General features: G+C 34.8%; 1 protein-coding gene across 1 annotated transcript in view; it reads left to right on the forward strand.

Annotated features, from left to right (window-relative positions):
- The window catches only part of LOC127411422 (MAM domain-containing glycosylphosphatidylinositol anchor protein 2-like), a 231381-nt gene extending 218264 nt beyond the window's left edge, over window positions 1-13117 (forward strand). Inside the window, exons 12-17 of the mRNA XM_051646973.1 lie at window positions 578-598; window positions 1710-1865; window positions 4921-5085; window positions 8045-8175; window positions 8585-8687; window positions 10832-13117. Of these exons, the coding sequence (XP_051502933.1) occupies window positions 578-598; window positions 1710-1865; window positions 4921-5085; window positions 8045-8175; window positions 8585-8687; window positions 10832-10920 (665 nt within the window). The 3' untranslated portion in view covers window positions 10921-13117. The remainder of the gene's footprint in view (window positions 1-577; window positions 599-1709; window positions 1866-4920; window positions 5086-8044; window positions 8176-8584; window positions 8688-10831) is intronic.
- The last annotated feature ends 582 nt before the right edge of the window (window positions 13118-13699 follow it).

A 13699-nucleotide genomic window follows, 5' to 3' on the forward strand; every position in this document is an offset into this window, starting at 1 on the left:
ATTTTTCCTACCCTACCCTACCCAGGAATTCACAGCTTAGCGGAATCACTGCTCTTGGAGTATCCAGACACATTTTCTGACTTAAACAGGATTGCGCCAAGGCTTTTTTTTTATTCTATTAAGGCACTGAGCTTAGTTGGTGAAATTGGGATCCGTTTCAGTCTCCCTATCTTTTCCACACATGCACTCTGAAACCTTTTCATCCACAATGCACCTTTAGCCCTCAATGAGGCTGCCTGCTCAGATAGGCACAGATAGGCTGCTTTGGAATTGAATGAAGAGAGATACAGGTCTTTATGGTTCACCGGAGCATTTCACAGCCCCATGGCGACCTCTCCCCACACAAACACCCCCTCCTGCACTGAGACATTATTTAATTTTCCCTCTCTAACTGTGTGATACATGGTAATGATGCCAAAGCACTTTCTAAACACCGCTCTCCAAGGGCAAACAGCACTCTCCCCTTTCCATGTCCCCTGCTGTTGTTTATAATGGTTTATTACTAAACTATTAACTGTATACTCTCTCACAGTTGGAATTTCACATTTTCTAACTTATTTTCTCTTCTGTTTTACAGCACCAGTGAATCCTCATTGGAGTGAGTATGTTTTGAATTAGTAAAAACAAAAAAGCAAAAAAACAACAACAATAAAAGCATTTAAAAGAAGCACACTGTAAAAATTTGTTGTTTTTACCTCAAAGGGATAGTTCACCCAAAATTCTGTCATTTTCTTAGCCTCATGTTGTTCTAAAATTATCTGCTTTAGCTTTGTAGATGCTCTCTGCATTTAAAGGGATAGTTCACCCAATATTGAAAATTCCCTCATCATTTACTCACCCTCATGCCATCCCAGATATGACTTTCTTCTGCTGAATGCAAGCAAAGATTTTTAGAATTATTTCAGCTCTGAAGCTCTATACAATGCAAGTGAATTGCGATCAAAATTCTGAAGCTACAAAAAGCATATAAAGGCAGCATAAAAGTAATCCACAAGACTCCAGTGGTTAAATCCATGTCTTCTTAAGCGATATAATAAGAGTGGGTGAGAAACAAATCAATATTTAAGTTTTTACAATCAGTCTTCACTTCCACTTCGCATTCTTCTTCTTTTGGTTTTTGGCAATTCGCATTCTTTGTGCCTATCAGTACCTACTAGGCAGGGAAGAGAATTTATAGCATAAAAGGACCTAAATATTGATCTGTTTCTCACCCACACTTATCATATCTCTTCTGAAGACATGGATTTAACCACTGGATTCTTATGGATTCATTTTATGCTGCCTTTTTGTGCTTTTGGAGCTTCAAAATGTTGGTATCTATTTACTTGCATTGAATAGAACAGCTGAGCTGAGATATTCTTCTAAAAATCTTTGTTTGTGTTCTGCAGAAGAAAGTAAGTCATACACATCTGGGATTTCATGAGGGTGAGTAAATGATGAGAGAATTTTCATTTTTTGTGAACTAACCCTTAAAGTTCCACATCCATCTCATACACACTCACTCAGAAAACTATTTTAATCTATATTTAAGATTTATGCATTTCAATTTCATAACAAAATTCCATCAAAATGTATTGTGTAATCTTTAAATTAATAAAACTTAAATGTACTAAAGTTTTATTAATTAAATTTGTGTTAAAGATTATGCAATTCAATTGCAATCTAAAAAATAGGCTAAACAGCTTATTTTTTTGCTGTATCCTCCATAGGTAAGTTCCACTGTGGCTTTGATGAGGAAACCATCTGTATGTTAACTCAAGATAAAACGGAAGAGTTTGATTGGACAAGACATAGCGCTGCCAGCAGGAACACTAAATATACACCCAACACCGGGCCCAGCAGCGACCGTACTGGCTCTAAACAAGGTACACTTACAAACACACTGCACATCTGCCACTCAATCTTAAAGTAATTAGTGATTCTTGCTAATCATTTGCACCAACAGATGTTCACATAAAAAAGTCTAAAAAAATACCAGTAACTATAGATATGAAGATATAGATAGATTTACTCAGACTAATGACTTAGAAGAACAGATCACAAGTGTCTAATTTTCACAAATAATTCAATTAATTGTCATTCATCAGTGGAACAGCAGATGTTGAGTAGACTACTCATCTCCTCAGCAAAAGTGAAGAGAGGGGCTAATAACATTAGTGTCCAAAGGCACTTTCAATTTCTCATGTTGCTAAAGGAGTGCAGCAGGCTGTCTTTCAATTGGAGGCTGTTTAGGGGAAGAAGGTCCATGGGTTCCATTAGCAGCACTCTCAGAGAAATTGTGTCAGTCATTAAACTTGACATTGGATCATGACAGAGCCGGTGTGGAACTGGATAATGTCCATGGGTCAACACATCACTAATGCAATCAGCCAGGGGAGTAGATCCCGGGGGGGATGGGGGGGATATATATTATCAACGGAAACATATAAATGTTTCACGCTGCAACCCCCCAGTTTTCAAGCCAAATCTACGCCCATGCAATCAGCACTTACGGTTCTTTGCCACTACAGTAGAGGAATTTGAAAAATGTTAGTGCTATGTTAATTATAGTTCTGAATAAGTATTTTTGGTGGCTTAATCTACTTATATATATATATATATATATTAAGGAGATTTTTATATAAATTTGGTGTATATGAACAAATACGTATTTGAATTGATTGATGTTAAGGTCTTGGCTTGTGTGAAACATCCCTCAGAGTCGATAGCTCTTTAAGTCACTCTCGACCAATATGAAAGAAAAGAAATGTTTATTTTAAAAGGCTATGAAAAATGTGAATTGAAAAATCATTTGTCCTATGCTGTGGAGTCACTGAGTCCTATTGATTATTCTTAGTCAGTGCTAAGTTTAATGGAGGTGAATTGAAGCTTGCACTCATAGCGTGACAATTTATCAAGTGTTTTCTCTTTATCAAGTTTTACTTTGTGTTGCATGTACTTAACAGATATTATTATTGTGATTTACCTAATTCGTTCTCTAGATTTGACATCATGGATATATAGAGGAGGCCGGGCTAGTCACAATTTGTAATTCAGTGAATATTTCTCAGGGAAGGTTTGTTTTTGGAAGTCAGTTTCTTGGTTACAAATAAATGTTATTGAACAATTCCAACAATAATCTCCAGGAAAAAAGATATGGTTCTTTGAACACATGTTGACCGTTTGGTGCTCGTTGTCACACTATATGGGTAAGTTGTCACAATGGAACCTCCATTAAACAGCCTAATATAGGCTTTTAGCTTAATTTAAACATTAAATCAATACAAAATTCAAAACAGTTTATGAAACTACAAAAATGTAACCGTACAGAAATAACAAACCACTGTTTTGGCCAACATATATAAGCCTATAATTAAGAAATTGTATACATTTGAAACACAGGTGACAACTTGCCCCAATAAAATGGTCTGATATGTATCATGTGATATCTGTAATACAAACAAGGGTATTTTATATATTGAAATACATAAAATAACCCCTCAGCATAAATTAATTTACATTTTGTTTTTTATGTGGGATTTATACACTGTACAGAGTGATAACCCGCTATTTTTACCGTAAAGTTCTATTTCTATCTGATCTAGCCCTTAAAATTTGTTTTGCTGGTGCAACCTAATGTATTCATGTTGATTCAGTGATGTTTAATAATACTTTTGATTTTAAAAAGTTACAGTTTTTCTCAATCGCTTTGGCTCATTTTTTGAAACAGTCTTAACATTCTCTAAACTGTAAATGCAATTGTCACAACTGTTTTATGGGTCATCACAACTCTATTGCATGTCTGCAAAATGTAGTAACTCACCCAAAACATTTAATTCATGCTTTAAAACCTAGTTATTGTGTCAGTAAATTGGCCAATGTCACTAAAATGAAAAGTTTTTTTTTTTGTCATCGTGTGAGCCATACTGGTCAAAATGTTTAGATGTTTAGATGTTTTTTCACCATGGCAGTCAGCCCTGGAAATGTTTGTTATGTACAAATTTCATTTTTGTTCTACTTTTTTGTTGACAATGACTGCTTACTGTACTACACAAGAATGTCAGTTTTGTCTAGCTGAATGCTATTGCGTATCACACCGAGCTTTGTAGATACCGATTTCAACAGTAGGTAAATCGTTTACAGGGAAAAGTCAATACAGTACAATACTGTAGTACACAGAAAAAAAGATATGCACATTTGTACGTAAACAGAAAATTCACATTTGCATGTCCATTTTTACACATTTTTGTCACATGTAAAGTCATATATAGTAAACAGAAAATTGCCACAAAATGACATCCATGCAAAAAAAATTAAAAATAATGAAACAACATTCCATGTCATAGATATTCATGGAATATACATGTATGTCTGACACATTTTGATAATTGAATGGATTATTTTGCATGTGATGGCTCACACAATGAAATAATGTTTAGAAGTTGTGAAGAGTATGACAGTTTCACTGAGAATCAACTCATCAGTTTTGTTCAGCAAGACGTGCATTTAGTTATTGTGCAAATTGTTGTCAGTTGTACTTTCTCTTTTGCACTTGTGCCAAAACACGTGCAATTTGCTTAAATGAATAAGAAATTCAAATCTGGTGTGAACAAGAATCTAATTGTTCAGAGATTTGAACTTAATATTTTGAAAAAAATAATTATAATTCGAGAATTGAGCCAAAGCAATTCAGAACAACTGTCATTTAGATTACCACATGAATCACATATTTAGATTAGCTTTGTTTTCAGTCTATATTTCAAGGTAGAAGCCACTAGCTAAAACTATGTAATTCTAGCATTTATTATTTTGAGGCTACTTGGGAAAATGTCATTGCAAATGTAAGATGCTGTGCTCACTGCTCTAACTGTTTGTAGCTGCTGTTGTTAGGCTACTTTGATGTGTTGAGTTCATTGTTTGGTAATTGTGCATTTTGTACAGGCTTCTACATGTACATTGAGACCTCACGGCCACGTCTAGAAGGTGACAAGGCAAGACTGTTGACCCCATCCTTCAATGTTGCCCCGAAAAATCCCTACGGAAATGTGGTCAGCAATCCAACATACTGCATCAGTTTCTACTACCACATGTATGGAAAGCATATTGGTGGGTTACTGTTCTATGCAAACACAACATAGTAAAAGACTGAAAGCAGATATCATTCGGGTGTCTGCAGGTCTTCTGTTATACAGCATGTATTGTAATGAAACAGCCATCCTGAGGACTCCTGATGTGATCAACTGTGGAGAAATGTATGCAAATGACTTTTTTTAATTGTTTGTGGCTTCTAATTAGTTTTGATGTGCAGTCAGCTGTAACCTCAGTGCTAAGTACAGCTTGTTTGACATTATAATTCTGCTGGTCAGTAAATTACACTGTCACTGGTTTGTGGAGCAAATAATATGGGGCTGAGTGTTCTGTCTTTCAGGGTATCAAGTACAGGGTTCCCACGGTCATGGAAAACCTGCATATATCAGGGAATTTTTACATTTTGTTTTGCAGGCCTGGAAAAGACATGAAAACTCATACTATCTTACAAGTCATGGAAAAATCTTGGAAATTTCTGAAGTGAATATGCATTTTGTGGTTAGTTCTGCTCTAAAATATTTAATCGGCCAGATATTTCTCTTTTGTTTTGAGCAAAACATGCTTGCAATCCATAGTGTTGTCCGATTTGTGCTTTTTGAATCAGTTCTTTTTAAAGAATTGTTCAAACCGGTTTACAAATTGGTCTAATAATTCATTAGCAGATCTATCTGAATCAAAATGATTTTTGAAAATCCTTATCCAGTAATCCGAAATGATTGGAAAGGCCATGGAAAAGTCATAAAAAAAATATTTTTAAAACAGGTCGGAACCCTGCAGGTAGGGTAGGGAGGGGTCACGATGGTCGATTGGTGAACTGGTCCAACGATTGACTAGCTGTTTTGTGAGGTCAAGTAGTCTATCTGTCTATCTATCTATCTATCTATCTGTCTGTCATCAATTTAACTATCTATATATCTATCTATCTACATTTTATTTATTTATTTTATTTTTTGTGGCGCTTCTATAATTACTAGACTGACAGTGCCCTCTCAGGAAAGTTGCATCTTTTCACCAACAAAAATATTTAGCTCTTTCAAGAAACCATGTCAAGTTAAAAATAATCCTGCTGAAGTCCAAGGCATCGTGAACCCTGGATTTTGTCCCATTCCATTGGGCTAAGTAAAAGTGTTTTGAATGCAACAATGCATCTTATGTAAATGCCCCCTAAAAATATGCCTCCGATTGAGATCAGGTGAATCTGAAACCAGCCTAATTGTACAGAGCTTCCTTAAGACTGATTAATTGACTAGTTATTCAGGCAACTTACCCACTAGTCAATTTTGAAAATATGTCATTTTGCAAGTCTAGCAGGAACTCAGTGCAAAACTAGAACTAGCAAAAAGCTGACAGTAAGGATGGTATTTCATATCCACAAATAAACTGTTAGGATATAAAATAGCTGGGTGATAAGAATAATTATTAAAGGTATTTGCACTTTTGAGAAATATTGTATATATACCAGATTGTGTTACCCCAACAATTACCCTGTTTCCTCAACTGACTGCATGTTGCATGTTCCTATTACCTCTAAATAGACAGATATAAAAAGCCATTTTTTATTTTCTTGATAACCACCTCTTAGTTCATGTGTTGGAATAATGCCCAATTTGTTTTTGGGTTTGTTTGTTTGATTGTTTGTTTGTTTTTTTGGAATGAACATTGTGCAAATTGCTGGTGTTATTGCCGCCATATAGACAAATGTATTGTTTGTATGTGTTAACACGCAAGTCAGATAATTGCAGTCTACAGGCTGGCTCTCTCTGGTATGGAAAAACTTGCTATTAAATCTTCTAGGTATCTGTAAGTGCTGTAAATGACTTTGACCTATAACTCAATCTGCGCTATAGATACATTTCTATGGTCCATCTTCATGCCCACTTTCTGCCACTATACTTGTGCTGGACATGTAGTTGCACTTCTGGGACAGTGATGATGACCTCAACAGCCCCACAGACAAGCTTGTAACTGCAATTTTCTGCTTCACAAAGCTGTGTGCTTTCAGAATAGAAAGTGTGGGCTAATTCCAACATGCCAGGGTATATGCTCTTCCTGGCTTTTTACACGTGCTCTCATAGGGCGTCTGGGGTTAAAAACCCATGTGCCCAACAAGATCTTCTGTCTGGCTGCACAGCAATGAACAGAGAATACATGGTTAGATAACTCTTTAGATATAAAACATGCACAAGTGGCTTTAAAGAGTGTGCAAAAACAAAAGGGGAAAGCAACAAGATTCTTTTGTGTTTTCTAATGTTCCACTCAGGTTTAAGGTGTTTTTTTCCAGAACACTTTATCCTTGCAGTAATAGCATAACATCTCTGTAGCACTTGCTCTTATCTACAGAGCTGCTTTCGGAGGCATCATAGGCACGTTTTTGAATGTAGACTTTATAAAGTCTAGGTAACTTAATTATGCTTCCTCCTAAGATAACTTGTTTTTGCAAAATTCTAAGGCAGGTGTAAAAATAAATCCAAGATGGAAGACAAAATGAGTTAAATGTTCAATACTCAAATGTAGCAATACACATAGTTAAATATGATTAAAACTAGAGGATTTTGTAGCTGCTGAAATTTTCATAAATATAAAAAGAGACCAGATTTCGGTCAATTTTGTTGACAGTTTTGTCACTTGTGAGGTTCAATTTCAGTTAAGATGCTACCTATATATGCAGTATGCAGTGAGGCAGCTCACTAGGTTTTGGACATCTCAGAGAGTAATACAGATTTCCTCCATTCTTCTCCTTTCATCAGCTTAAATGAGAGTGTAACACTATAGTATATATTCAGTATATAGAGTAGTGCTTGTGTTCTTAACACTTTTATGACAGATTTTTTCTGTAGTTCTTGATGGAGATGAGCTGAACCTTGCAGCTCCTACGTAACACAGAGAAAAGGCTAAAAGGACTTAGACATTATGTTATTTTGCCATATTGCATCTTACGCTATCAGTTGATACAGTGTCCGTGTGCCTTTTTTTTAAGGAACATTAAACGTATATTTGAGGCAGAAGAGCCAGTCAGGTCAGGATGCGTCTGTGTGGACCTTGAGTGGGAATCAAGGAGACCGCTGGAGGCAAGCCAGAGTTAACATCCATCCCACGTCCTCTTTCCAGGTGAGAGAAAGCCTACCCAGATTTCTTCAACCACTGTAGTTCTCTTCCAAAGGAAAAACATTGTAAACTGAAGCTCATTTCACCCTCTAGCTTTTACCAAATTGAGTTTGTTGAATTTTCCTAGTTCAGTGAGGATGTACTGTACTGTGTAGCTTTCTTACTATCATAAACTTTTCCCTTTTGAGGAAAATCAATATAGATAATTTACCCTGTAGAGCCTGCCAAGCTTTTCTCTTTCCAAACTTTTGTAAGCCTGTATAAACTTTGTGGTTTCTAGTGAAAAGCTGAAGAATTACTTTACGTGCTATATACATTATACACTTCCATTCAAAATGACAAAAGGACTGTAGGAAAAGCTACTACAAGTAGAAAATATCTAATTGGTTTTGTTTCCTGTCCATGTATGCAGATTGTATTGGAGGGCATACGAGGTGCTGGTATTGAAGGGGATATCGCCATAGATGATGTCACCATAGAGGAAGGAGAGTGTCGAGACCCGCCACCCAGTAGTAGTAAGTAGGCTATATAAGACATTTTTTTAATTGCCTTGAAATTCAATAAGCCTAATTGTTATTAATGTCATGTTATTATCTCGAAACTTAAATGGATTCAATTAATACATTACAATTGATAAAAACAATTATGTAATGTAACTTTTGCTGATAACCTGTTTAATTGGAATACATGTACAGTCTTTATAATAACACACAACTTGGGTTGTATTATCTATGATTCCAGTGTCCGTAGCAAGACAATTTATCAGCTTGCAGGGTTGCTTTAAAGGAATGTTCCAGGTTCAATACAAGTTAAGCTCAATCCACAGCATTTGTGGGATAATGATGATTACCACAAAATTAATTTCGACTCATCCCTCCTTTTCTTAGAAAAAGCAGAAATCGTGGTTACTGTGAGGCACTTACAGTGGAAGTGAATGGGGACAATGAAAGTGAATGTGGCCAATTTTTGGAGGGTTTAAACACAGAAATTTGAAGCTTATAATTTTATAAAAGCACTTGCATTAATTCTTCTGTTAAAACCCATGAATTATTTGAGCTGTAAAGTTGTTTAAAATTGAATTTTTACATTCATTTCAGGGTTTGTTGTCATTACATCGTCATGGTAATGAAGTTGTATAATTGACTATAGCTTTACACAGAAAATGTAGTAAGTGATTATATCACTAAAATAATGTTTACACGCATATTCTTTATGTCTTGTGGCTATACTTTTGAAACTATGTCTATATTGAGTATTTTAACATTTGCAGATTGGCCACATTGATTTCCACTGTAAGTGCCTCACTGGAACCAAGATTTTTTCTTTTTTTAAAGAAAAGTAGGGACGAATCTAAATAAATTTGATGGTAGTCAATATTATGCCACAAATGCTGTCGACTGAGCTAACTTGTATTGAACCCGGAACATTCCTTTAACGACTCTTTGCATAACTATTTTCATTAAGCTTTAAAAGTTATTAGAATAACTGTTTTTCTTTCTGTCTTTTGAATTAAAACCATAGCATATTGCAAAAAGGCATGTATATTATAAAGAAGCCATAGACAACACTCATTACACTCTCAACATTATTTGGGTCAATGACATGATGCTCATTTCTTTTTTTTTTTCTTTCTTTTTTTTTTTTTGTCCGGATCTATTAAGTTATTCAAAAATATATTTAAAATGCAATTCACACATAGCAATTACTTGAATACATCTTGACTATGATGAACATATTACAATGCAATACAATTTCTGATTCAAAGTAATTATTATATATATTTTTTTAAATAGAAGTCTTCTTAAAAGCTGAAATTCTTGAAAAAAAATGTTTTGCCATAAGTGGTTTGGAATAATGTTTTATTATTTCTTTAAAAAAAACATTTAAAAAAAATATATTATTAATATTTGAAAAACTTTTGTCCACCAAAGGCAAGTCTATTGTCAAAAAAACATATAAGTATTTCTACATTTTTATGAAAAGGAAATTTTAAAATATTCTAAAGTAACCTAAAAATGTCCTGATGTTTGTGACTCAAAAAATCATGATACAAAAATATATTTTGTTTTACCTTAAATAAAAAAAAGTGGTCGCTATAACGTGATAAGATGCACAGGTTGATGGTCTCAGATGCGGAGGCAACTGAGATTTGTCCTCCACCACCCGGTTTGAGGCAAGTCACTATGCCACCATGAGATCTTAGAGTGCATTGGGAATTGGGCATTCCAAATTGGGGAGAAAAAGGGGAGAAAAAAAAAATGTAATTGAAAACTGTTTTGAAATTATTATTTGATATATTATTGTGATAAAACTGTGCACACTCATGTGTATTCAAGAGATAATGAAAGTATTTTAAAACCTTTTACGTGATAGTTACGCCACTTGACAGTCAGTAAATGCATTTTTGTAGAAATTGCTATTAAAGTTTTTTCAAAGTTTATGAAACCAACATGAACACAAATTTTACAGTTCTATTAAACACGTGTTTTAAATTACATTTTTAGACTAGAGTTCTCATTTTTATCACCTTATTTGTCAATGACCCATCTCATTACAGAAAGATTGTTGATGAATTATATAGTGATTTTTAAGTACCTTAATTGATATGCAAATGAGTATTTTACTTAACATAAGATGTATTTTGTCTTTATTTATATAGATATAAGATCCCTGGCCACTCCCACTGCAGTGCATATATGGCAGCTTTGTCTCACTCTGCTGTTGGTCTTGCTTGGCCTCCGAAGGTGACCGCATCATATAGAGTTGGAACTCAGCTTTTAGCATTCATAGGGATTTTGGCTAACTCGGACTGCCTGAACACAACAACCAAAGATTCATCCCGTCTACACAAAAGGAACGTAGGTTTTAGATCAGTGTGAATGAAGAGGAAGCCATGGAGGAAATCTGTTCCTCACTAATGCATTGACATCAGTTTTACACTGGAGTCCACTTAAGATCTGGAGGAAAATTCCATTACAGTTGTCAGTGTTATAAAGAAGAGAACAGATGTACCTGGATTCTTATCAAAGTATGGCTTCAGAGACCTAATAGGGGAATCTTTCAAAGCACAAATACACAACATGTATTTCCATCGCTACATGTTTGCTTTGTTAAATGTCTGCTACTGTCATCAATGACCTCATTATGCCACAATACATCATATTGAACCACGTTGTGCTGGTACAACAGGAAGCTTACATGTTTAAAAAAAAAGTACAGTACCAGCGATGGGAACAAAAATGAAAGCTCATTGGAAAAATGTCAAATTGATATTTTTTTTTTTTTTTACTTTCCATGTACTTACACTCTAGGTGTATGTCTGAAAATAAGTATGTCAAGTACAGTCATGCTTTTATAGTTTGCTGTACTCTAATGTTATCAATATGAGGATCAGGGCTCCACCAAGACGTGTTATTTTTTTAAAGCTGTGTGTGGGGTACTGTCTTGATCTAAAGTTTGCTTGCAGATGGTGCTTTCATATGTACGTGTCCTTTGTGTTTTCACAGATACAATGGCTGAAATACTTTAACAAGTACTGATAAACCCATACAGGGCACCTGATTTATCCATTATTTTCTATTGTTTTTTTTTTTTGTTTTTTTTATTTGTTACCAAACTGCTATTTGTCATAATGCAATTGGCACGATGAACACCCTCTCTCTCTTTCTCTCTCTCTCTCTCACTGAAAATCATTGAATTTTCATTTCAGGGCTCCGATAAACAAAAATATAGGAACAAGAGAGTGGTCCACTGAATTCCAAACTGTGTCCTCTTAAGATTATGCCAGCCTGCTCACAGTTGTTTTCTTTAGGTGTGTAAAGATAGCTGTCTTCTCAAGTCCGGTCACCTTCGGGCCCTGTTCTATATGGAACACAGAGTTGCTATCTGTAATGAAATCAAGTGCCTTCAGAACCTACTGTAAAATCATTCTATTCAAACTTATTGTGTGTGCATCTCTGGCATTTTCTTTTGTCACAGTTTATAGGTGAGATGAAAGGTGAAAATCAGAGACCCAAGCACGAGAGACGGGTGACTGCAGTGCCAAATGTTACATCACTGATGTCTTGAGTTCCACATACTGTTGATGGTTAATCAGCTATTATTTTGACAGCCAACACTTTCAAGCATACATCCTACTGATATAAAGAAAGGGAAACAATGATGAAAGAACTGGGCTAAAAAGGACCATTGATTCATCAGTAGGACATCTGGGAGCTATTATCACTTGGTGAAAAACAGCCGGGAGGATCACAATGAAATCCTCCTTCAATATGATGAGACTTCTGTGCCGCTGAAAAAAGACATTTTTTTCAGAAAAGCCGAAGACTCAAGGACTGAGACATACAAGTAGGTGGACCTTATAGCGTATACAAGATGATCAGCCTTGAAGATCTGGATCCATCCGCTTGGATTCGTTTAAATGATATTTTATTACTCTAATGAAAATGAACTGCTTTTACAAAAAACCTTACAAACTCTGAACTACCTGAGACCATCCGTTACCTTAACCAGCTGGTTTTTGGAAATGTATTATAAAATCACTTTTATCATTCATAATGTTCATTTCCGAGGAAGAATTACCTTCTCTCCCAAAAATAATGTTTTTTTGGGGGGGTCTTAGAAATTTAGTAATTTCTAAATTCCTTTTGCATTACACATTATGACATAATTTGAAGCTATAGTATGATTTTATAAAATAATATCTAATATATTATATGCAAATACATCTATTAGGGAGGTCTATGAGAACTTCATACTTATGAATATTCAGACAAAGATGCACAATGTGAAATATTAATATCAAAATTCAAAACTTCAATACCTTCAACACACAAGTTGTTTTTGTCTCAATTTTATTAAAGTCACAATCAACAGGAATAAACTACTGAGAAATTATTTACATAAAAAATCTTTTTTTATATTTCAGTTCAATAAAAGGCTTTCATGGTAATGTGAGACCTTTGACTTTTACCCTGTTCAATATTTATAGTCAGTTGTGATCCTGTTATGATTGTTTTTTTATACAATGACAAGTTGTCTTGAAATGATGTACAGCTCAAAGCAAGTTATCCATCCATTGACTCCATTACAATGCAATTTCCCAAAATGGCCTATTTTCAAGCTTTGGCAACAGTTCAAGTTTTGAAACCTCCTTATTTTCAGATCTCAGTCTCTCAATCTAATGTATACAGAATTAACATTGCATATTTCTACATCTCAAATGTATTTAAACATTGGTAAACTCACTAAGTGTTATTGTTCAAACACATGCTGAGAAGCCCAGCAGCACTGTAAACTCAAAAACTGGAATTCTAAATCTTAGTTTTAGCTGATATAATTACTATCATTTTTTAAGGAACAGATTTTATCTGTACATGTGACTTGCTCTTGTAGCATCATTCAGTATGCAAATCATGCGTGAGAAGGCAGATGCTGCAGAGCTAAGTTGTTTTGTGTTTTCATGTGCATTCAGTCACATCTCAGTGAGAATGATCTTCACCATTTGTTAATAACTTATTTTGTGTAA

This window comes from Myxocyprinus asiaticus, chromosome 20 (genome assembly GCF_019703515.2).
Source record: "Myxocyprinus asiaticus isolate MX2 ecotype Aquarium Trade chromosome 20, UBuf_Myxa_2, whole genome shotgun sequence".
Classification (NCBI taxonomy): domain Eukaryota; kingdom Metazoa; phylum Chordata; class Actinopteri; order Cypriniformes; family Catostomidae; genus Myxocyprinus; species Myxocyprinus asiaticus.